The 25,260-nt window shown below is 41.3% G+C and overlaps 1 protein-coding gene and 1 long non-coding RNA gene across 3 annotated transcripts; both read right to left on the minus strand.

Annotated features, from left to right (window-relative positions):
- Positions 1 to 1,131: 1,131 nt before the first annotated feature.
- On the minus strand, positions 1,132 to 2,186 carry LOC308410734 (uncharacterized protein). Of its 2 annotated transcripts, XM_080904302.1 has the most exons (4): positions 2,024 to 2,186; positions 1,820 to 1,937; positions 1,552 to 1,688; positions 1,132 to 1,232 (listed from the first exon to the last, which is right to left on the minus strand). In XM_080904302.1, exons 1-4 carry the CDS (start codon positions 2,129 to 2,131, stop codon positions 1,221 to 1,223), a joined length of 375 nt encoding a protein of 124 aa, XP_080760428.1. In that variant the 5' UTR covers positions 2,132 to 2,186; the 3' UTR covers positions 1,132 to 1,220. The 2 variants fall into 2 exon arrangements, with proteins under 2 accessions (XP_080760428.1, XP_080760427.1); XM_080904301.1 differs by having other exon boundaries at positions 1,132 to 1,688.
- Positions 2,187 to 4,975: 2,789 nt separating this feature from the next.
- On the minus strand, positions 4,976 to 20,606 carry LOC308402464. The gene is made up of 4 exons (XR_013972758.1): positions 20,318 to 20,606; positions 13,662 to 13,728; positions 8,053 to 8,153; positions 4,976 to 7,602 (listed from the first exon to the last, which is right to left on the minus strand). It is a non-coding gene; the product is annotated as an uncharacterized lncRNA (long non-coding RNA).
- Between the last annotated feature and the right edge of the window lie 4,654 nt (positions 20,607 to 25,260).

Consider the following 25,260-nt stretch of genomic DNA (forward strand, 5'->3'; position numbering starts at 1 on the left):
ATAAGGGCAATTATCAAAAAAGCGAGTTGCAACCCCTCAATTCCCTGGCCAGAGCTCTTCCCCACTCAATAGTGCCTTTTAAGTGGGCAGAAACCGGATTTAGATATTTGGGGTTTTTTATTTCCTCTTCTATACATAAAATGATGAGGGAGAATTTTCTATCCCTACTAGAAAATGTTGGGAAAGATTGTGACCGTTGGACTTCTCTACCATTGTCAGTGGCAGGGAGAGTTAACCTGATAAAGATGAGTGTCCTCCCAAAATTCTTGTATCTTTTTCAACATGTCCCGATTTTTCTTACCAAGGCATTTTTTGACAAGTTAGAAAAGATTCTGTCACATTTCATATGGGGAGGGTGTGGTAGGACTCGACTTAAGCGGTCAAAGAAGTGCAGGAGACTGATGCTGTCCAGTGTAGCAAGTGATTTATTCACCATTCTGTGGCCCAAGAATATTTACAAAGAAACAAATAAGAAACTCAACTCTATAATAAACTCAATTCAAATAAACATAACTGAACTTAAATTAAGGTCAAACTGCACACAGCTACACTGACCTGAACCCTTCTTCTGAAACACCTGAGTTCGTCTGCTTAAATAGTCCCCTTAATCAAACACTTTCTCCTCTGGACTATTCCATTCAGTAGGTAGGTGAGATGAACATGATTATATTCATCCTCTACTACTCCTCTTGACTGGCAACATAAACTCTGGTGTAATCAATACATATCACAACATTAAATCTATTTCTTTATAAACCCTTTAAAATCAACTTTATTAAATTATAAGAATTCTTCCCCTCCTGCACTTGGTCTCTTCCTGTGACCTCAGATGAACCCAGAAGGTATAAAGCAGGAAGTAGAACTACATTTCCTCCTTTTGCTTCTGGAAGACAGGTAGGTAAAGGTAAGTTCAAACAATACAAATTAACAGTTGAAATAAATAACATGTTAACTTAACAAACTTGCATGAATTGATTTAAACCAAGATGTTATATTATATAATCTGTAAAAGTGCAGAACATAAACAAACCCGGGATAGTAGATGTTTGCCTATTGCAGATTACATGTGAAATATGGTTAAATCAAAACAAGAATGTTAACTAAGAATGTAGACAAATGGTCTTCTCACTAGTGATGGGCAGATGAAGCCCCATGAAGCACTGAAGCTTTTCATCCAATTGGTTCACCCCAACGCGAAGCTTCATGAAGCTTCATTTGCTCTAGCAGGACACCTACTGGACGTAAAAATAATAGCTGGCATGAATTTGAAGAGTGTGGCATTTTGCACACAGCCTGTAAATGTCAACAACAAAAGGAGTGTGTAAAACATGTATATTGTAGTGATGGCAGTATACTGTGTATATTTATAGTGGCAGTATGGGAAATGATTATTTGGAAATGCTTGAAATGGAAATGATCATTTACTGTGAGGTGAGGTGTGGTTGGGGTGTGGACAGTGGTTGTGCTTTTGTAACGTTGAGGTATGGACAGCTACACACTGCCTGTTCACATTTTATTCTGTAAAAACTAAATTTTCACTGCTTTTATGACCTTTTTAGTGGGGAGAACATAGCTAGGATTTAATGATTTAACAAATCTTTTGAATCCTTTGTCCTCCACAATGCTAAATGGCTGGGAGTCCTCAATCACCATGCTGACCAGGTCTTCATCTATTTGAGATTGTTCTCCTGAGGAAAGACAATAAAGATAAAGCACAAATATAAATATCACACACGTAACTTATAACAGTTGTATAATATTGTTATATCATTTAGTAACATTACTGCATCCTATATTATCATTGCATTTGATGGCTCACCTGGTCTTGCTCCACGATCGGTGTCCCCCTTATTCTCATGCAAAGCTCTGTAGTGCCTAAGCATGGATGAGGTGTTGCTGTTATATCCCAGCTCCCTGGCACATAGCAAACACTTCACCTTGTACAAAAGTCAAGACAGCTCAACATAAATTGTATTGCACCATCAGTATCATGAAAATACATCTTCTGTAGAAATTTACATACCTTGTTGGGAGGAATAAGATCAAAATGTTCCCACACAGGGGAGGACATCCTCCTCTTCTTAGCTGGCTCCATTCTCTCCTGACTTTCCTCACTCTCATAAACCTCCATACGGTCTCCAAACTCTCACTAACCGCAACTCTCCATCAAACACCCACATTTTTGAATGAAGTCTGAGGGGTTTATATTGCTGTCATATCTCGCGGCAAAGTTCGAACCACTTCATGAACCAGTCACGTGGTACAGCCGGGCAGCGAGGCTTCGGACGTCATCATTTTCAGCTCCTCCCATAAATGAAGCAAGCCTCGATACGCGCTTCACGGAAACGCCCCCTCCATTACTCGACACACGCTCCGAAGCCTCGATACAGAACGTCCCATCACTACTTCTCACCCACTTTGTCACAGAGGGAAACAAGCTAGAATTCGCAAGTCTATTCTTCAGTCCTCTAAAAGTGATGGTGGTCTTGGTCTGCCCAATTTTAGACACTACTATTGGGCAGCTAACATACAAAAACTTTTACAATGGGTTCATAATGACCCCCCTGTAACAGCCTGGGTACAAATGGAAACTGCATCTAGCTGTTACTCATTATCATCAATACTCAGCTCACCACTCCCTTTTTCTCCAACCTTTGTTGGGGATAATCCAATAGCTAAGGAAACAGTAACTATTTGGCGACAGTTCAGAAAATACTTCGGGCTACTTGGACCGTCTTTGCTAACACCTTTATCAAAAAATTGCAATTTTGCACCTTCAAACACTGATGCGGCCTTTAGTAGTTGGAAAGATAACGGACTTAGGACTGTTAAGGACTTGTACAGTCAGGACACCCTTCTATCATTTGCTGACCTATCGTCTAAATACGACCTGCCTAATTCCAACTTTTTTCGCTATCTTCAGGCTAGAAATTTTGTAAAAACGCAGTTCCCTCACTTTCCCAATCGGCCTCCAGAAACAAATCTGGATATCATCCTGCAGACGAACCCTCATCAAAACAGACTGATATCAGCCTTGTATAAAATACTAGGTGCTTTGGTCCCCAAATCCATTTCTCATATTAAGCTGAGATGGGAGGAAGAGCTTCAGACAACCCTGCCAGAACAGCAGTGGAATTGTGCTTTGAAATTGATTCACTCGTCTTCAATTTGTGCTCGTCATGCTTTGATTCAGTGCAAGGTGGTCTATAAAGTATACTATACAAACGCAAAATTATCTAAAATCTATCCAACCATCAGTGATGCCTGTAGCAGATGTGGACTATCGCCTGCCAACCATGTCCACATGTTTTGGTCTTGTTCGAAACTGAGTAAATTTTGGAGGAATATATTCGACACACTTAGCCAAGCATATGGCCAGACTGTCCTTCCTAACCCACTCTCTGCAATTTTTGGCATTCCTCCCGACTTGAACTTATCTGGTCCCCTCAAACAGGCCCTAGCCTTTACCACTTTACTGGCCCGGAGGCTTATTCTGTTGAAGTTGAAGCTTCCCCACCCCCCAACTCATGATCATTGGGTGAGAGATGTACTCTTTAACTTAAAGCTGGAAAAACTTAGATTCTCTCTAAAAGGCTCTATTAGGGAATTTAACAAAATCTGGAAATCATTTCTCTTGCTGGTCGACACCATTACTTTACTTCCTGAGTCTGAAGTGAACTGAGCGAAGCTACATTATAATGTTTATTTTTTTTTTTAAATCTTATTTATACCTTATCTATTTGTTTTTCCTTTTGTTCTGTTTGGTCCTTTCTCTGCTATTGTTTTCTCTGTTTTTGTTTTGTTTGTTTTTGTTTGTTTGTTTGGCTACGGGGGGGGGGGGGGGGGAGGAGCTGTGGTTGTTGTTGTTTTTTGGGGGTTATGCTTGTTATGTGTATGGGTCCTGAGGTGTTGTTTTTTATTTTTTTTATTTATTTATTTATTTTTTGGTGTGTGTGTGTGTGTGTGTGTGTGTGTGTGTGTGTGTGTGTGTGTGTGCAGAGACTGGTTCTCTGCGGTGTTTTGTCTATTGTGGATCTGGTAGGGGGAGAATTTGGGTTGGGAGGTAGGATGGTATAATGGACATACCACTGTTCTGAAATCAAGATTGACTTAGCTGTTGCTAACTTTGTATGTCATTGTTGAAATTAATAAAACAAAGTTGGGAAAAAAAAAAACAAGCCAAACAGAAGAGTGACGAATGGTACGAACCATACAGAGTGGAGAAGGTCGTTTTTGTCTTTGGACTCTGCAGACAAGGGAATCTGCCTGTAGGCGTTGGTTAAATCCAGCATGATAAAAAGATAAGCAGTGCTTAACCAGTCCAGGTCAACCTGGGGCATGGGATAGGCATCAAACCATGAGACCTTTTTGACTTTGTGATGATCATCACAGAACCGTATAAAACCGTGCGCTCACTTCTTAATTACCTGGAAGCACCTTAAAGACAACCGGCCCCTCTCAACAGCTGCGACAAATCACCTGGAGAAAAGGTAAGCACAGGAGACCAAACACTGAGGAACAAATCCTCATTTCATCCTATGATAATAGCATTTTCACCATTTCAGCCAATTCCTTTTGTACAATTGGTCTCTTGTGCTCAGGCAACATGTTAGGTCATGAACAGACTTTCACGCCAGGCTGCGTTTCAAAGTGGTGCTGCATGAGAGTCATGCAGACGGGCAGGGGGGAGAACACATCTGCAAACCGCTGTTGCAATGCAGGAACATCTGCTTTGTGTGAGATGTTCATTACAATGAATCTTAAACACACTCTCTGAAAACTCATGCCCACATCTTGTTTTTAAGAAAAATCAAATATCTTTGTCCTTGAAGATCATTTCAGAGTTTTTAATGAGCTGCAGGAACCCTGTTCAATGTTAGTGGAGAACAGCCAAGGTTCCTCCAGTGATAAACCTCCACATGTACCACTGAAAACAGTTAAATTACTTTGAATCTGAAATCAGGGCTCGAACTACTTGTTGTGAGACCATTTCTTTATTTTTCACAGTTCATCAAATATAGGATCAAATCAAATCACGATTTCATAATACAAACTTCAAATCAACAAGAAAACAGCTGCAGAACATGTGGATCAAAATGAATTCATTAGAAACAACATGTGGACTTCAAGAACACAGTAAACACACTAAAGTGAAAGGAGGAGCCAAAAATAGAGGTTTAAAAGAATTGGAATTTTTGAACTTTCACCATTTCTTTGCTGCCACTGTGAATATGAATGTGGATGTTAGGTTTTGTATTGTTCATTGCCATTTATGCTTAGAAATATTTAACCATATATGCTTAGAGGTGTATAATCAGTTGTAGATTGAAAGAATGTAATTATATTGTCCTCAACGTTCCAGCGGATAGGTTCAAGCTACAAACCTATCAGTGGTCTTTGCCAATTTGCCAATTGAATAAAGGTTACACTGACTCACTGCTTCATCTTCTGGTACAAACTGGTATTACGTGGAAGTACAGCCCAAAACCAGTTTAGCTTGAGTTTATTCTTTCTGGACATAAAGTCACAGCAGGTGTTGTTTCAAAGCTGGTGGACAGATTTAGTTCATTTTGGAAGTTTTAAGAACAACTGCTGTGAAATTATTTGCAGTTTTGGGAGAAAATTTTCTAAGAGAAGATTTTACCTCAGCAAAAGATTAAATATGAATGAAGGATTGAAATTTAACTGATTAACACAATGATTTAACACATTAAATGAATACATAAAAAAAGTTAATTTTGTAAACAAAGTTCAAATGAAAGAAATTGAAATATATATCCATATCTGCAATTTTGATACAATATCAGTTTTGTAAAAAAAAAAAAAACATACCTATAACTTTAATAATACAGTAACAAGTACAATTACTAAACACTACTGTGTCCTAAGGGAACAAAGATCAAAATATAATAAGGAAAACATTTTAGAGAATTAAAATCCCTCAAAGGAAAAAACATAAACTTGATATACATATCTATACATGCAGGTAGGGCATCTACAGCTTCCTAAATGTAACATTCAGAATTATTCACTGCAGGTCCAGAAATCAGAGCTACCTCATCAGATCCAAGTGTGACATCAGCTGACACAGGAGATTCCATCTGAACTCTGTGGAGCCTGATCTCAAGGTTTTTAAGTCTGAGCCTGAAACAGGTTTATTTACAGTGTGGGATCGTTTGTGTTCGGAGTATGAACTGACATTCCTGAAGCTCTTGTCACACTGGTCACAGCTGAAGTTCACTTCCATGTGTGTACGTTCATGTTTGTTACGATGACCTGATTGTGAGAAGCTTTTGTCACAGTGTCTGCACTTGTATGATGTCTCTCCTGTGTGGATTCACTTATGCTTTTTCGTTAAGCTCATGTCCAGTGGTGAAGGATGACCCACACTGGTCACAGATGTGCTTTTTCACCCCACTGTGGAAGAGTTCATGTATTTTTAATGTACTTGGTGTGTGGAAGCCTCTCCCACATTATTGGAAGTAGTTCATTTTGGCTCCAGTGTGTCTACGTTGATGTGGTTTTAGGTCCCATTGATGATTGGAAGTTTTTCCACAAAGGACACAGAGAAACTTTCCCACCACCACAGTGACGACAGGGCTGGGAAGTGGATCCATGTGCGTCGCTCTGCTTTTTTATTTTTATCCTGAACGTCGCCTAAAATAAAAAGCATCTCTGCCAACGTCCAATTACATTTTACTGTTTACATTATAACACTCAGCTTACTGGGCGAAAATGACACTTCATTTTTCCAAAAAGTTTATTCAGTATAACTCCATAAGTTTACTGATCAGACTTGATCAGGTTAAAATTACAAGATAAAAAAATCAATACATCCTGACAGTAACTGCATTTGTAGAGTTATTTTCTGGTGTGGATGTGTCGGTGGTTTCTCAGGTGATGTGGATATTTAAAAGTCTTCTCACACAGGTCACATTTATAAAGTCTCTCCTCAGTGTGGCTAAACATGTGTATTTTTAACTGTGTGTCTGTTGTAAACAGTTTCCCACACTGATCACAGCAGGAAACATCATTTCCAGTGTGAATCCGTAGGTGAATATTTCGGTACCGTTTGTCGCTGAAACTTTTACCACAAAAGTCGCAGCTGTACGCCTTAATTCCAGAGTGGGTAACTAGATGCCTCTGTAAGTCGCCATTTTGAGCAAAAGCCTTACCACACAACTCACAGCTGTGTGCTTTAAATCCACTGTGGATAAGTTGGTGTATTTTTAAGCCTCTAGCCCGGGCAAAATCCTTCCCACACAACTCACAGCTGTGTGCTTTAACTCCACTGTGGATGAGTTGGTGATTTTTTAAGTTTCCAGCCTGGGTAAAAGACTTTCCACACAAGTCACAGCTGTAAGGTTTAACTCCACTGTGGATGAATTGGTGTGTTTTTAAGGTTTGAGCCAGGGTAAAAGACTTTCCACACAACTCACAGCTGTACGCTTTAACTCCACTGTGGAAGAGTTGGTGTGTTTTTAGGTTGCCAGTCCGGGTAAAATCCTTCCCACACTCATCACAGCTGTAGGTTGTCTCTCCCTTTCTTCTTTGAGATTTGTCGGCCTCCTGAGAGCGCTGACTTCTTGCTCCATGTTGGTCCTGCAGTGACAGATACAAACAGAGGCAGTGAGTGAAATGCAGTCATGGAACAAACTAAAACTCCTTCCATTGGTGGAATCAAACATGTCAACAAACACATTGTTGGTGTGTTACCACCACCTTGTGGTGATAGTATCGCATTACAATGATGTCCTACAATGGGAGTTGTAATGAAAATGACATTATTGAAGAAATATATAAGAGGAGAAAATCTTTTACTTCATAAATTATTTTGAGTTCAAGTGATGATATTGTTGTTTCAATATGTGCTGTTAAAATATGATCTTTGTATTTTCTTCTAACTTCTGTGGTTTTTGGTTGTGAATGTAGATTCTGTATATATGGAGGAGCCCAGGATGGAAAAGATAAAGCTGCTGTTAATTGTTTTTTAAAAACCAACCAGCTGTGCACACAGTTTCAATAACAGTGTAACTGTGATATTTTTCTCACCTTTTGTGTTGAAGTCATTGTTTCCTCTGTAGTGGCTGAGCTGAGTCCAAATGGCTTGTTCCTATGCTGCACCACCAGACTCTTGTCCTCCTGTTACTCAGCTGGGACACAAAAGTATATATTTGTATTTTATCCCTGACAAAAAGAAGCAGAGCAAATAAACATGACTAAACTCCTCAGTGACAACAATACCTATAAAGCTTCAAGGTAAAACCCCAGAAACAACTACAAAAAGAAAGTCATCAGTTGGCTACAAGAACTGGAAAGGGAAAAACCACTGACTGTCCTGTATATCACCGCCTTTACCCAGGGAATGCTACACCCTGTATATATGTCAACATTATTTAGGGATAATGTTTACATAGGCGATAAATTTTCATGAATTCATTTCAACTGTAGAAGCCTCTACAAAAGCTTTGTTCTGATCAATGATTTTTTGAATAATCTGAAAGGCAAGTTTAAAGTTATAGCACTATCCGAAATATGGATAGATGAGGAAAGGGGTTGGGACTTTCACATTGATGGGTATGAATTATATCATATAAATAGATCTAATAAGAAGGCAGGAGGTATGGCACTTTTTGTTGATAGCGATTTGAAATGTAAGCAGGTTGAATATATGTCTGTGGCTATTAATGATTTAATAGAGTGTGTGGCAGAGCGCTTTGAACGTTATGCATAACGTTAAGTATAGAGAAGACAGTAACAGTTTGTATATAAAATCAAAATTATGAAAACTAGAAGATATAATGAAATTACAGACATAAATTATTATATTTAGGGCAAAAAATAAAACACTACCTCTTAAGTTACAAAGTGTATTTGTATTGTGTTCAGAACATGGGGAGGGAAGAAGGAAGTTTTATTTTAAGCATCGGTTTGCTCGAACCACACAAAGGCAAATGTGTCCAACAGTCATAGGCATAAGAAATTCTCTCAATGATCATCTCATTCATCATCTAAGAGTCTAGGTGACAACCAAGAAAGTTTGGCGACTACTGGAGAGACAGATGACAGCTCGGAAAGACAGCTCCAGGGGCAGGGTGGGCTAGCATCCCGGTCTGCAGTTTTCGTGAGAAAGCACCCCAAAAAGCTACGGAAAGCCCTAAAGAAAGATACCCCCAGGAGATCCCGAGAGGGGGGGAGGATGAGGTCTCCAATCGTACGGACTCAAGGTTAACGACCAATGCAATGGAAAGGACTACGAGTAAGACATGTATCTGCGGCAAGCTGTGTAAGAACCAGCGTGGCCTAAAGGTCCATCAGGCTAGAATGAAATGTTTGGAGCGGGAGAGTAAGGTGCAACGCACAGGTCCTGAACCTGGTGAGAACCTGGTGAGACGCAGGAGGAGCCCGGCCAGGAGGCACCCCACAGAGCCTAGTCCCTCCACGCACTGGACTCTTCCAATCCAAGCAGTGTAGTTCCAAAACAGCGGATTAAGTGGCCCCCAGCCAGCAGCCAGAGCGAGTGGCAGAAGTTTGATGAGGATGTCTCCAACATCATACAAGCTGTGGCCAAAAGAGATGCCGACAGCAGGCTTAAAACAATGACCACCATCATAGTCAGCTACGCCTCAGAAAGGTTCGGCCTGATTGAGAAGTGTTACAACAAGACCCCTTACACCATGAACCGCAGGGCCATGAAGATTCATCAACTGCGCCAGGAGCTCAGGAGCCTTAAGAAGCAGTTCAAGAACGCTGATGTGGAGGAGAAGCAAGCTTTAGAGGAACTGCATAACATCTTGCGGAAGAAGCTGATTACCCTCCGTAGAGCAGAATGGCACAGGAGGCGAGGAAGAAAGATAGCCAGGAAACGTGCAGCTTTTATTGCTGATCCCTTTCGCTTTTCCAAACAATTGCTTGGAGTTAAGCGAAGCGGGCAGTTGGAGTGCTCAGCAGAGGAGGTGAATAACTTCCTTCATGAGACCATGAGTGACCCACTGAGGGAACAAGACTTGGGACCAAACAAAGCTCTCATCAACTCTGCCCCACCATCAGTAGAGTTCAAGTTGACGGAGCCAAGTTTGAAGGCGGTGTGTGAGGTCATCAAAGCAGCCCGCTCTGCATCCTCCCCAGGTCCCAGTGGCGTACCCTACCTTGTCTATAAGCGCTGCCCAGAGCTGCTTCGCCACCTGTGGAAGATCTTAAAGGTGATATGGCGGAGAGGGAGAGTTGCTGATCAGTGGAGGTGCGCAGAGGGAGTCTGGATTCCCAAAGAGGAGGATTCGAAAAACATAAACATAAACCGAATCCTGTGGCCCTTGCTTGTCTATACAGTTCCAATAACTACTGTGGAATCCCTTGAAAGAAAGATCAGTGGCTTTCTTCGTAAGTGGCTGGGACTTCCCCGGAGTCTCACCAGCGCTGCCTTGTATGGGGCAAGCAACAGCGTGCAGTTACCCTTCAGTGGTCTCAAAGAAGAGTTCAAGGTGGCTCGTACACGAGAAGCCCTACAGTACAGAGATTCTAAAGACTGCAAGGTGGCATCAGCAGGTATTGAGGTAAGGACAGGAAGAAAGTGGAAGGCTGAGAAGGCAGTTGAGGTGGCGGAGTCACGCCTAAGGCAGAAAACACTGATGGGGGTCTTAGCAACAGGGGGAGCAGGCTTGGGGTACGTCCCAAAGGCCCAGGTCAGCAGGGCACAGGGAAAGGAGAGACACCTGCTACTCCAGGAAGAGGTCCGAGCAGGTGTGGAGGAGGAGCGAGTAAGTAGAGCTGTAGGCCTTAAGCGGCAGGGAGCATGGACAAGGTGGGAGAGCACCTTGCAGCGCAAGGTCACCTGGGCAAACATCATGCAGGCAGACTTCCACCGGATCCGATTCCTAGTGCAGGCAGTTTACGACACTCTGCCAAGCCCAGCAAACCTCCATCTGTGGGGAAAGAGCGAGACACCTGCCTGTCCCCTGTGCTTTGGAAGAGGGACCCTAGAACACCTCCTTAGCAGCTGCCCAAGGGCCCTGGCCGATGGTCGGTATCGTTGGCGGCACGACCAGGTGCTCAGAGTAGTTGCTGGAAAGATTGCCTCAGCAATCAGCACCAGCAAGCATCATCATGCTCCGAGGAAGGCAATCTCTTTTATTAAGGCTGGAGAGAACCCCCAGGTGCGCCCACATTTGACAACTGGCCTCCTCAACACAGCCTCTGATTGGCAGCTACAGGCTGACCTGGGTAAACAACTAAAGTTCCCTCAGAACATTGCAAAAACATCACTCCGGCCAGACATGATAATTATTTCTGAGGCCTCAAAACAGCTGATCATGCTGGAACTCACAGTGCCCTGGGAAGAGCGGATTGAGGAGGCCAATGAAAGGAAACGAGGAAAGTACCAGGAACTAGTGCAGGAGTGCAGGGGAAGGGGCTGGAAGACTTTCTATGAGCCCATAGAAGTGGGTTGTAGGGGCTTTGCAGGACGATCACTCTGCAAAGTGTGGCTGGGCGTGGCTGGGGCAGCCAAGAAGAGGGCCATCCAGGCTGTGAGTGAAGCGGCAGAGAAAGCCACAAGGTGGCTGTGGATCAAGAGGGCTGATCCGTGGGTAGCTACTGGTACGCAATTCGGGGCCTGATCACCCCCGGCTGGGTCGCCTGGGCGAGGGTGTATGATGTTGTGAGACCCGAAACACCTGATGACCTTAGGATACATCAATGAAGTTGCGTACCAGTGCATCCAGGAGATGTGTCTTTATAATAGGTATAGCATGTGTTGTACAAAGGTTTCTCAATTTAAAATCTGCTATAGCAATAAAACGATAAATATGAAGAAGTTGAAAATAACAGAATTTAACTGTAGAAAAAATTATCCTTTCTGTTTGATATTTAGTGGTATTGCTCACTGTTGATTATATTGTTCTGTTTGTTTTGTCTTGTTTTGTGTAAAATATTGTCAGAGTGTAATTTTGGTTGCCTACTTGTATCATCACAGATGGGGTGCAGGTGTCAATGAGAATTTATTCTTCTTCCTGTTCCTGTTCATGCATGGAAACAGTGTTACTTTAATTAACAGGAAGGTTGTGTATAAGAAATGAATTACTGCTGTACCATGTGTGAAACAAAAAATTAAATAAGTAAATATGGACTTCCATAGATCCACAAAAGAGTCCCGCTCAGACTCATCGGTAGCAGTATAAACTCAGCCAACTAAGTTTATACTGCACCTCATTACCATCCTAGGAGTTTAAAAAACATTTAAAAAATCACTTTGTTAATGAGGGATTGAAAAATTTCACAAATGAAGAATTTATTCTACAATTCATTATTCAAGCACAGAGTTCTTTATTTCGATGTGCGTGGCTCTTGTTGTCCTCCATATGGGGGTGTCAAAAATCACATTGGAAGTGGCACACATCACACGGGGGTACCTGTTGACGGTGTTAACAACACCTTTACATTCACTTGGTGAACTTGCAAACGCTTAGGATTTAGCTGAACCTGACTTTAGATGTTTCTGAAACAAGAAGGACATATTGATTTGCTCTCCTGATATTTAGACTGTAGTATTGATATTTTAACCTTTAAGGAGCACAAAATGTATTAATCCTACTAACACATACACGCATGTAATGAAGCTCAAGAAGACCAGATAGTATTTTAAGCCTGTGTTTCTGATTTTATCATGTTGTTCGGTTCACTTAGTGGGATGAGAAGCAATATATGAACTATTGGACTAATATTATATTAGGAAAGATGATTGAATTATAGCAGGGGTGAACAGAATGCAGCAGAGGGATTAAATGAGTGAGACTAGTAGATTCTTAGTTTCTTGTTCCTGATGTGTAGGGGAGGTTTTACCATGACATACACCGTGTTACATGGGATGAAACTTACATTTTTGTTACCAAGTGGAAGTGAAAAGTCCTAAAACTAGGCTTTCATATTTTTACATTTTGTAGAATTTTATTTTATTTTATTTTATTTATGTTTGAGGAGTGCACTGAAAGTTAGGTTTGAAAATCTGCTCTCCTTCAAGCAGGCCTGCATGATTGGAACTAAAAGTGCTATACAACACTGTTGCTTTAAAAACGATGGTAAAGTGAGCTTCTCCACATTACAATGGGTTCTGGAGAAAGTCACCTATGTGGGACACGATTAGATAGTAAGTCCCAAGTCCCTTGTCTAAAAGGAATCAGCAAGGTAATCAATTCTGAATTTGTCTTTTTTCTTCTTTGAAATGATGTCATGTTGCTGGCAGTTAGTGATGGGATTTCCTGCTCTTTTTAGAGAACCGGCTCTTTCGTCTCCCAGCCAGCTCTTGAGGTTGTTTTGTTGCTTTAATTAATTTATTATTAACAACAATATAAAATTATGCACAAAAGGAATTACTACTGTCGCCAAAGTGCTTGCTCATAGGGGGTCATATGATTGTTGGGTTTTTCTCTGTATCTATGAAGCGCCTTGAGGCGACTTTTGTTGTGATTTGGCGCTATATAAATAAAATTGAATTGAATTGAACTAATGTATTTACACTGCGCCTAGCATCCCGGAGCACTTCTGTTATGTTTTGTACGTGTTTTAGAGTTCGTACGTGCTTTGTCTCTAGGGACCACTGTAACTATACTTTTATTTATTCACTCCACATAAACTGTAATAAATTAATCATATGATACAAAACCCACCTGTCCAGGTTGTACCCCGCCTTTCGCCCTATGACAGCTGGGATAGGCTCCAGCGCCCCCCGCGACCCTGAAAAGGATAAGCGGAAGCGAATGGATGGATGGATGGACAAAACCCACCTTTTTACATTTCAACTTTTAACTATTTAAATTTTCATCTTTTTCCTTTTAAACAAATTTAAAGTGAAACAAAACAAAACGCTGCAAACCACAACACAATTAAATATAAATTAAAATATGAAAACAAAAAGAAGATGCATATTCTCTGTCATATGGGCCTGCGTGAATAAACTTTCTGAATCCTTTATCATCCGCAACTGAAAATAGTTGTGGTTGATTCCTATACCTTTCTAAAGTGATGTTGTTGTCCCTGGCTCTCTTTCTGTCTCGCTCTGTTCATGTGCTACTGCGAGCGTAACTACTGCCCCTCTTCCCAGCGCAAAGCACAAGGCTCACGTGCGGAGTGAAGCGGGAAAAAAAGTGCGACAGAGAGGGTGAGAGAAAGAAAAAAAGAAACCCTACAACTCGTGACGCTCACTTCAAAGATCCGGCTCTGAGATTCATTTCGTTCGCGACCGACACATCACTACTGGCAGTAGAAACTTAAGTCGACAGAAGAAGTTGTGCTTTCACCAATAAACATACAGGGACTGACTGGACTGATAATGGGAACAAATGGTTAACTGACTTGACACTGATATGCAAGATTGTCCCTACTCCAAGCAGACAAGGAAAGGGTTGATGCATGTATGTTTTTTTCAGGAGCAGGAAGATGACAGCGACATCCTAGGGTCGCATGAACTTGTGGGCTATGCAGACTTAATCTTGTAATTGTTCATTTCTATGTGTATTTACCACAAGTATGTTATTTTCATGATGTGGTGGCAGATTTCTTTTCCTATGTATTAATCATATCACATTAGTAATAGTAATATTATTTCCTCACTTTAGTGTTCATCAGTTGTATGCATTCACATAGAATGTTATCACAAGTGGGCCCCATGTTATTGCACCTTCACAGTGGACCCATCGTAGACTGGAAGATCTCCAGAAATCCTACTTTAAGGGAGGTGACAGGTGGTTGTAATTTTTCTCTGAGGTCAAGGATGAGCTGGACTGAAGGTATAGGGATACGTGATGTCCTGTGGATGTTCTTTGTTTGAGAGTGTCTGTGAGGGTGTATATAAGATGTAAGGGTGGTGGCCAAACTTCAGAGATGATCCTTGTGTTGACTGGGATGTTCCCATTCAAATTTTAATGTGTTTATTAAACACACTTCCAACCCAGCTCCAGTGTTGGTTGTAATGACTTACTAAGTAACCCGTTACTGTAATTAAATTACTTTTCCGCAGGTAACGCAGGTATTAACTTTAAATTATGAGCCACCAGTCGAAATCAAGAATCGTTATAAATGGAAATGGGATGCAGATAGCATTAGGTATTTAGGGGTGGTAATACATTGTGATTTCACCAAAATGTTCAATGCCAACTATGCCCCTCTAAATTAATCCATAAAATCAGATATACAAAGATGGAACACTATTCCATTTCAGGACCTACACTCCAGGGTGGAATCAATCAGATTAAATATTCTTCCCCGACTGCTGTATTTGTTTCAGTCTCTACCGATTACCATACCACAAAAACAGTTTGCGGTATGGGATAGAACATTGTCAAAATATATCTGGAATGGGAAAAAAGCTAGAGTTAAATATAAAACGCTTCAATTAAAGAAAGAAAAGGGAGGTCATGGGCTTCCCTGTCTACGAGAATATTATTGTGCAGCTCAGTTAAGACCGCTGATTTGTCTCTGTTGTCCAAACTACACCGCCGGATGGAAAGATGTTGAAGGAACAATAGTAAAAGAAATACCAGTTTCAGCTTTAATATCGGACATAAAATTGCAGAATAAAATACATATGGCAGATAAACCTATACTGCAAATAATGATATCAGCTTGGAAAGAAGTAATAAAAATTGGTGGTTTGGAAAATGCCTCTAAGGTTTTAAGATGGTGTGCATATGATTCAGATTTTACTCCAAATCAATATGATAATAGATTCAAAAACTGGATTTCAAAAGGTATAACCAATTATTATTCATTTGTCCATAAGGGTGCATTTCAAAGCTTTGAATCTTTAAGGAGTAAACATGACTTGGGATCAGATGATTTTTTTAGATATCTACAGATCAGAAATTATTTTAATCAAAACTTAAAAGTGAACCTAAACGAATTACAATTTGTAGAAACATTCTTATTATTAACCAAATCTGAAGTGCAAAGTAAAATAATTTCTAAATTATATAACAGCATCCGGCGGTGTAAAAACGACAGCACTCTGTATATTAAAGCGAAGTGGGAAAAGGAGGGTAATTTGACAATTACAGAGAAGTGTTGGGCTCACGCATGCAAGATACAGTGGGCTACCACTGGGTCTAATGTTTGGCGTGAATTTTGCTGGAAAAGCATTATGAGATTTTTCATTACCCCTGCTCAACAAAGATATCGAGGAACTGGTGATAAATGTTGGAGATAGAGCTGGGCGATAGAACGATAACGATATGTATCGCGATATAACTTTTACTCGATAGAGAAATTAAGCTATCGCGATAGACCTCGCCGCTCTTGTCCTCTTAAAAAAAAAAAAAAAAAAAAGAAAAAAAGAAAAAGGTCAGCCAATCCAAATTAAGCAGCGCAGAGCCGAACCAATCACAGCCGCAGCGTCACGTCGCGTGACTTGTTACGTACAGCACAAGTGCCAAGCCGCACGTGTGTTTGTTTGGGAAACAGCCAGCGGGTAATGGAGCCAGCGCGTAATGGAGGAAATGAGTGTGCCGACTAGAAAAATCTACCGAGCGTGACCGAAGAGAAAACAGATGATGGTTCCAATGCCGGAGAGATTGTCGAACGGAAGAGCCATAGAAGTTCCGTAGTGTGAAGGTATTTTGGCTATTTCAAGTCTGACAAAAAACAGAGTAGCGTGCACTGTAAATTGTGCCGAAATCAAGTCTGGAAATACAATAAACTGGTGCATGCGTCACACTGTGCCACGTTATTGTTTCGGTGAAATTAATTTCTACAATACTGTTACTGTTAATTCTACTCTCTGCAGTGTTTAAATGCTTACATATACACACAGTTACTGTCCCTCCACACATACGACTCGGTTCTGCTTCTATGCCCCAGCTTTGTTTACTTTTTCCCACCGAGGCTTCTAGACTTCTGATTGGCCAACATTTCTGCACGGTTAGGAATCTAGCTCCACCTGCTGCTTTGGCATGTTCATAGCAGCGTTTTCCTTCATTTCTGCCTTTATGTGTGGACGGGATTATTTTTTAAAACGAAAACGGAAAATCTCCGTTTTCAAAAATACCCGTGTACGTATGGACGCAGCCTCAGTCTCTGACTGGAAGCGCTAATTCGTCATTCGGCTTTTGTCAGACTAAAGTAACTGTTAAAACTGTTTGAAAAGCTAAGCTATACAACAAGGAGAGATTGAGAATTTCCTTTTAGTTCTCAGTTTATTTGATATTGACAAAAGTTAATTAGTTTTGTCTGTTCTTCTGTAAAACAAACTAAGATTTATTTTTAGAATTAATATTTTGTTTCTAAGTGGAATTGACATTTTAGTCTGTTTCGTTTGTTCTATTTTGAAACTTAAACGCTTTAGCGGCTGCCTTTTGTGTAGTTTGCAATATTTGCCTTTATTTATCTGAAAAAGTCTCATGTTCCTTAAGTACATCTACCCTGTTGAACTTATTATGGGAAATAAATATTTAAATAAAAACAAGCTGCTGATTATTTCACATTTTACTTGTGAGCAACGGCACATTTAAATCTTACAAATATAGTTATTTGGCTTATATCGTGATAGATATCGTTATCGCCTGAAATGAAAAAAAAACATATCGTTATATGAAAAAATCTCATATCGCCCAGCTCTAGTTGGAGATGTGGGGGAGATGGAGCTAACCATTTCCACATCTTTTGGGACTGTAAAGATATTCGCCAGTATTGGTCTCTAATCCATGATCATTTACAAAATGTTTTTTCATTTGTTTTTCCTTCAACTTTTGAGACCATGTTTTTGTGCAATGCACCAGTGGATAAACTGAATTCCAACGACAGAAGACTCCTGTATATCCTTCTGGCCGCAAGTAAAAAGCATCTTACGAGAAGATGGCTTAAGCCTGAACCACCAACGATAGAAGACTGGATACATTCTGTACAAGAGATCTATACGATGGAAAAAGTGTCATTTTCTCTTAAACTTCAGAGGGATACCTTCTACGGAATATGGTCTAAATGGACAGACTATGTTAAGCATATGAGGTGTGATTTTGTATATGATGTTACAACCCTGAGTTCTACGTAAACCTACCTGCCCTGCTGCCTCCTAACCCTAGTTTTTTTTTTGTTTGTTGTTGTTGTTGTTTTTTTTTGGGGGGGGGGTTGTTTTTGTTTGTTTTTCTTTTCTCTTCTTTTTCTGTCTTTTTTATTTTTCAATTATAAGTTAAAATGTGACAGCAAAGAAAATGTAAAAAGGCAAACTACTGTTATGTTCAACAGCTGTCCCAATAAAAGAGATAATAATAAAAAAAGGAGGAAAAATAAATAAATAAATAAAAATAAATAAATAAATAAATAAATAAATTACTTTTCCACTGAAAAAGTAGAGTAACTAAATACTGTTCATTTTTAGGTATTTTAATTACAGTTACTTACAATGTACTTGCATCTGAAGGTGAGCTTAAAAAATGATTGCAGGCTACATTGTGGAAGAGATGCTACCGCTGCGTACTGTAGAGTCTCTGTCTTTAAATAATAAATACATTTTTTTAAAGAGTTTAATTTCTATTGTTTGCCCACTCAAGGTTTATAGGGATTTTAAGAAGTATTTAGTTAAATTACTTATTTAGTAATTAAGTTACTTTTCTGACACAGTAATTAGATAAATATTTTAAATACAATATTTACTACGGTAAGTAATTAGTAATTAATTACTTTTTTAAAGTAACTTACCCAACCACTGCCCAGCTAATTTTCTAAAATTTCCATAACAGTTTTGCCTTGTTGAGCAGGATTTCTCAGGTGACTTTTGATGAATCACGTGGTGACTGGCCATCCTGAGGGGAAAATTGCCTCAGTCCCATCGTTCTTTTGTTTGCAAAAAAGGGGGAACCGCGACATATGCTTCAGCAACTCACACATGTGACATTTTAACGAACTAGGAGAGAGACTGCAAAGAATCAAAGAAAAAATTTGCAATGGAAGTGGAAACACCACTACGATTCTTAGTATTTTGTTAGGATGACTTTTTTAACCCCTGTTTAAAGGACAAAAATTGACTTTTGTTCTCCAAGCATTTTGTGTCACCCTAAATCTCACAAGAATGACAGTGGGGGTCTGCCAGTCATAAAATGAGGAGTAAGAGCTGCGTCAGCCGATTACGTCACAGCGACACGACAAAGGCTGTCCCAATTCAAAGGCTGCTCCAAATGTGGCCGAAAATCCATCCTTTATTTCCCTGCGTTTGAAGGATGGGTCAAATTCAACCCATTACAAAATTCAGAGCGGTGTGGTGGTGGGTGTGGATAATTTTTTAGAGAAAACTTTTTTTAGAGGAAAAAAAAGACAAAAAAAACAAAAAAAACAACAGCGGATGGTTGATATGGGGCAGCCGAATAGTAAACTTTTAAAAGTAGGGCTGGGCTATATCATACCGCTCACATTAATACCGGTATAATGTTGGACAATGATAAGAAAATGAAATACAGATATATGGATAAAATATAGATAAAACACGCATGCGCAATGCCTTTGTTTTCATACGCACATGGCTGGAAAAAGCACAGCGGTGACGGAGAATGAGAAGGGTGAAAGTGGATCGTTGAGTGAAAGAGATGAACCAGAATTGGTTTGTAAAAATGCAGCAACTTCAGTGGCGTGGAACTGATTTAGCTTTGGTCCATTAGATACACAACAAAGCACTATTTTTGGTAGAGAGTGCTAGCGGGCTGTCGGTATTACTGAGATTTCTAAAAACGCCTGCCAGGCGTTTTTGCGTTTACGTGTGGACGTGTCGTGTTTTCGCGATCGCGTCTCGCATGACATTATCACCAACTCGTGACATGTTTAAACATTTTGTTGTTCAACAGCATCAAGACTGACTGGGTGTGTTTGAATTAACCTCACACATGTCACAGATGACACATTTTGGCGTTTTTTTTTGCTGGTTTGTCGGTAGCAGCTCCTGAAACGCAAGTCTACCACACATCTGTTCGACCAAAGCCAGTTAATCTCGAACACGGGCCGATTTTTTGTCCCAGTCCAGCCCTGGATGCATCTGGAGACGGTCCCATTAAGTCCTATTCTAAAGGCTGATTGTCCTCCCCCACGCTTGTACCTGTGGCTTTCTGTCCTGGGGATGGAGGCTGGTTGTTGTCCTGTCCTGCCCTGCACCCCATCCTTTTGTTCATATTCAAAGACTATATTTCTGTATCTATTCTTACCCCCTAAAACCCGCCGTATTATAATGTTGCAAGCAATCACAAACTCTACAGTCTGTCTAACTCCAACGTACCAAACAATCTATTATTCTCAACAGAGCTAAAATCAACATAAACTGAACCTGCATTAAAGTTAGCTCGGTGCTTACCTTAGATGAGCCCACAAACCAAGAGAAACTCCTTGATGAAGCTGGAAGTCTTAAGAAACAGATAAGGGAGCAGAGACCCACGTGGTTCACGCTGATCTCAGCTACGATCCAGAAGACAAGGGTGTGCTGATCGATGCAGATATCGATCCAAACGTTGGTAGTGGTATATGTTCCTGTACGTTTACTACTTTACTCCCGTTTCATGGAAAAAGCAGCTCTCTCTGCTCGACTCCTCTCCTGCACACACACTTTGCTCCGCCTCCTTTTCCGGCTCTGCTGTGATTTGTTGCTGTGCGGCCACGTGACTCAGCTGGACAACGTAACCACGTGGGTGTTATTTAAAATTTCAAAATTAGGGCCTATCTCATTTTCCCAAACTCTTTTCCTTGGGCTCGAAGAAAACGTCATCGTGGGAAGGAGAATTGCTAAGGACTCAGGGAAAGAGAGGAGCGGTGCTGAGAATTGGAACAGCCTTACACTCGTCTCTCTGTAACAATGTGACACCGGATGTCCGCCTGTTGAAACTACATTGTGCTGAAGATGGACTACAAAACAAACATCTTACTTCGTCACAATGTGTTCTAACCCTGTTGTTTTATGGAAGTCATATAAACGAGAACAGCCTGTTAAAATATCCCTTCATTACAACGTTTGAATGTTAAAGAAAAAACTTTATGTCCTGAAAAAATAAACTCAAGCTAAACTGGTTTTGGGCTGTACTTCCATGTAATACCAGTTTGTACCAGAGGATGGAGCAGTAAGTCAGTGTAACCTTTATTCAATTAGGCAAAGAACACAATCTTATTCACAGTGGCAGCAAAGAAATGTTGAAAGTTAAAAACAGCAGCACACATCAGGACCATTTTAAAGATCACAGGTGACTACTTTTACTTAATTCAAATTCTGTTAAACCTCTATTTTTTGCTCCTCCTTTCATTTTAGTGTATTAAGTCCTTGAAGTCCACATGTTGTTTTTTTAATGAATTTTGATCCACATGTTTGCAGCTGTTTTCTTGTTGATTTGAAGTTTGTATTATGAAATCCTAAAAATGTTAAAGCGTTATTTATATTTGATGAAGTCTGTGTAGAGTTTATCTTATTAAACAGTTTGGTGTAAAAAATAAAGAAATGGTCTCAGAACAAGTAGTTTGAGCCATGATTTAAAACTAACTTAACTGTTTTCAGTGGTACGTGTGGAGGTTTATCACAGGAGGCGACTTGGCTGTTCTCCACTCACACTGAACAAGGATCCTGCAGCTCATTAAAAACTCTAAAATGATCTTTAAGGAAAATATGTTTGATTTTCCTTAAAAACGTGCTGTTGGCATGAAGTTTTCAGACAGTGCTTTTAAGAGTCATTGTGGTTAACATCTCACACATTCCAATAAAGCAGATGTTCCTACATTGCAACAGCGGTTTGCAGTTGCGTTCTCCCCCCTGCTCGTCTACAGGACTTTCATGGAGTACCACTTTGTAACTCTCTTTCTGCAAAATACTGTCGTGGTCTGGGTGGTTTTCCACAGCATCGGCTCCTCCCCACTGGGTGGAGTCTTTGTTGTTCCTCACCTGATGGCAATCGTACCAGCAGTATTTATGACCGGCGCACTCAACTGGTCTTCGCCAGATTATCTGCCAACTTTAGTCAGTTCTCGGCCTCACGTCTGTTCCTTGGTGACTCATCGTGTGTATTGACCTTATTTCCTCTGTTTTTCTCGTCAGCCTCTGAAACCCACCTACCAAGCTCTCCTGGAGACCAGTTTGCAGCCGCCGGTAATCCCTCTCCATTTTGGAACTGCCATTCTCTCCTGCCTGCCTCCCTGCATTGCATGCAGCACCTACCTGGACCTCTCCTGCCTCCCCCCTCCACGCAACCCCCACCTGCAAGCTTGTAAGACAGCTCAGTGTATTATCCTTAGAAGAAGTCCAGACGCTTTTCTTTGCAAGCTCCTTTGACTGTATTATCCTTAGATTCACTCGCAGCCCTCTGTGGGATTCCCCTGACTGCTCTTCCCTCTGTTTCAGTGCCCTGGCCCGCCACAGTTTCCCCTGCCCAGTACCTGCACCCAGTTATCCCTGCCATCTAGTTATCGTCACAGTATTTTCTCTCGCCTCAGACATCCAGTTTATGTTCATTAGTTCTAGTCTGCAATTTCTGTTAGCCTCTGAGCATTGTAAATAAATTCTCTTTTCGTTACACCACACCTCTGGCCTCCGGGTTTTGAACTGCACTTGAGTCTATCCCATTTCCACGGGCCACTGCGCCATGACAAAATACAATACATAAAATCCAATGCTGGGCAATTAATTATATAGTTACTTCTTCAAAAAAGTTACTGAGTATTGCATACAACAAAGATTTTTGCAGCTGTTTACCTAAAAATGCTGCTAAGGCATTTTTTTAAAACAAACTTTTCAAACTATTTACAGAACAATCAGCTGTTCTGCATCAAATCTGATACCACACAAATTATTTGTGCCTCTCCAAAAAATAATTTCTAAATCAAAAGCCTGATACCTGCAGGCCTGACAACAGGAGATCTATAACTCCTGTAACATTTAGCAGTCGCCTCATTGTTCTGACACACACAACAAAACTATTGACTACACTACACACTAACTACACAAGATTTGCACTAAACGTCGCAAATCTCTCACATCCCAAAACACTGCCGTCACTCCTAAAATTTCCTCTTCTTAATAACTTCCGTTTCTTAACAACCAAATGCCATGTTTTATTGGTTGACATGGTACATTTTTTGACCAATGGGAAAGTGTGGGGGTGTTTTGGTTTTGTCTTTGCTCACAGCCGGAGAGTGCTTTAGAGCATTTTCTTTATAAAACGCAGTTTTTTTCTTCCCCCAGTAAATATAAGCAACAATAGTATTCTGGAAGAAAACCAAACATTGCAGATTTTTTTTTTTTTATCACAACTTTTTTTTACGTGGCCTATCAACACAATTTAAAAACTGGTATAAAGTCCACACATTTTTCGTCACTTGTTCCATCTGTCCTGCACTGCTTGTCTTTTTTTATGATGCTGGATTTAACCAACTCTTACTGGCAGATTCCCTTGTCTGCAGAGTCCAAAGACAAAAACGGCCTTCTCCACTCTGTATGGTTTGTACCAATTTGTCACACTTACCTTTGGCTTATTTGAAGCCTCTCAGCACCTCATGGAGCGGTAGCTGCTTCCTCAAATTGCATATGCTGTTTCCTACCTGGATGATGTTGTTGTGGTACCCCTGTGAGGGAATGGCCACATTAATATCATTTTGTGTAAAACATTTGTATTATGGGACATTTTTTATTACTATATGCATTTGAATTCGGTTTCTTTAAAAGAATCGAAATCCTTGTAAAAGGGAGTCATATTATGTTAGAAAGCCGTGAGGGTGGAACGCTGGTGGTTACTCCAGGGTTTTGGGGTGCAGCCCACCTTTCGCTGCTTCCTCAGACACATTCTGGAGGAAAACAGAGAAGCAGCGCGCCTTCCTTACTCTTCTCTTCACCTGCTTATACAGGTCGGTAAATGGTGCTCGTACCGAAAATGTTGTTTATTGTTACCATGGTTAACCGCGTTAATGTGAATGGGAGAGTTTAAGGAGGTCCGCCAGAGTTATTTATATGTAAACATTACCATTTACCATAAACAGGGGAGAAACCAGATGAATGTCCCGCACGGCCACATCGTGAGCCCCGCCCGTTAGGTGGAACGCTCGTGAAGCAGAGTCAGTGCGCTTCTATGCTCTTTGCAAACTTTTTGTAATGCTCCAATCAAATCAGTTCTGTGAGATGTGAATGTTAATAGTGACTAAGTAGATTAGCTAGTGTAACACAAGCACTCTGAGCAACTCTGTGTAGCTAACAGATGCATGGCAGGTTAATTAAACAAGCTGGGTTTCATCCATCCATCCATCTTCATCCGCTTTATCCGAGGCCGGGTCGCGGGGGCAGCAGCCTAAGCAAAGAGGCCCAGAGCTCCCTTTCCCCACCCACCTCCTCCAGCTTATCCGGGGGAACACCAAGGCGTTCCCAGGCCAGCCGAGAGATATAATCTCTCCAGCGTGTCCTGGGTCTGCCCCGGGGCCTCCTCCCAGTGGGACATGCCTGGAACACCTCACCCAGGAGGTGCCCAGGGGGCATCCTTGTCAGATGCCCTAACCACCTCAGCTGGCTCCTTTCGATGTGGAGCAGCAGCTGCTCTACTCTGAGCCCCTCCCAGATGGCCGAACTTCTCACCCTATCTCTAAGGGAGAGGCCAGCCACCCTTCGGAGGAAGCTCATTTCTGCCGCTTGTATCCGCAATCTCGTTCTTTCGGTCACTACCCACAGCTCGTGGCCATAGGTGAGGGTAGGGACGTAGATCGACCGGTAAATTGAGAGCTTCGCTTTTACACTCAGCTCCCTCTTCACCACGACGGACCGGTGCAGCGTCCGCATTACTGCAGCTGCAGCCCCAATCAGTCTGTTGATCTCCGGCTCCCTTCTCCCATCACTCGCGAACAAGACCCCGAGATACTTGAACTCCTCCACTTGGGGCAGGAACTCATCCCCGACCCGGAGTGGGCACTCCACCCTTTTCCGGCTGAGAACCATGGCCTCAGATTTGGAGGTGCTGATCCTCATTCCCGCTGCTTCACACTCGGCTGCGAACCGTTCCAGTGCGAGCTGGAGGCCCTCACCCGATGAAACCAACAGAACCACATCATCCGCAAAAATCAGAGATGAGATTCTGAGGCCACCAAAGCGAAAGCCCTCTGCCACTTGGCTGCGCCTAGAAATCCTGTCCATAAAAATTATGAACAGAATCGGAGACAAAGGGCAGCCCTGGCGGAGCCCATCACCCACCGGGAACGAGTCCGACTTAAGGCCGGCAATGCGAACCAAGCTCTTGCAACGGTTGTATAGGGATCGAATGGCCCGTAGCAATGGGCCAGACACCC

The sequence above is a fragment of the Rhamphochromis sp. 'chilingali' genome, assembly GCF_963969265.1.
Source record: "Rhamphochromis sp. 'chilingali' genome assembly, chromosome: 1".
In the NCBI taxonomy this organism is placed as follows: domain Eukaryota; kingdom Metazoa; phylum Chordata; class Actinopteri; order Cichliformes; family Cichlidae; genus Rhamphochromis; species Rhamphochromis sp. 'chilingali'.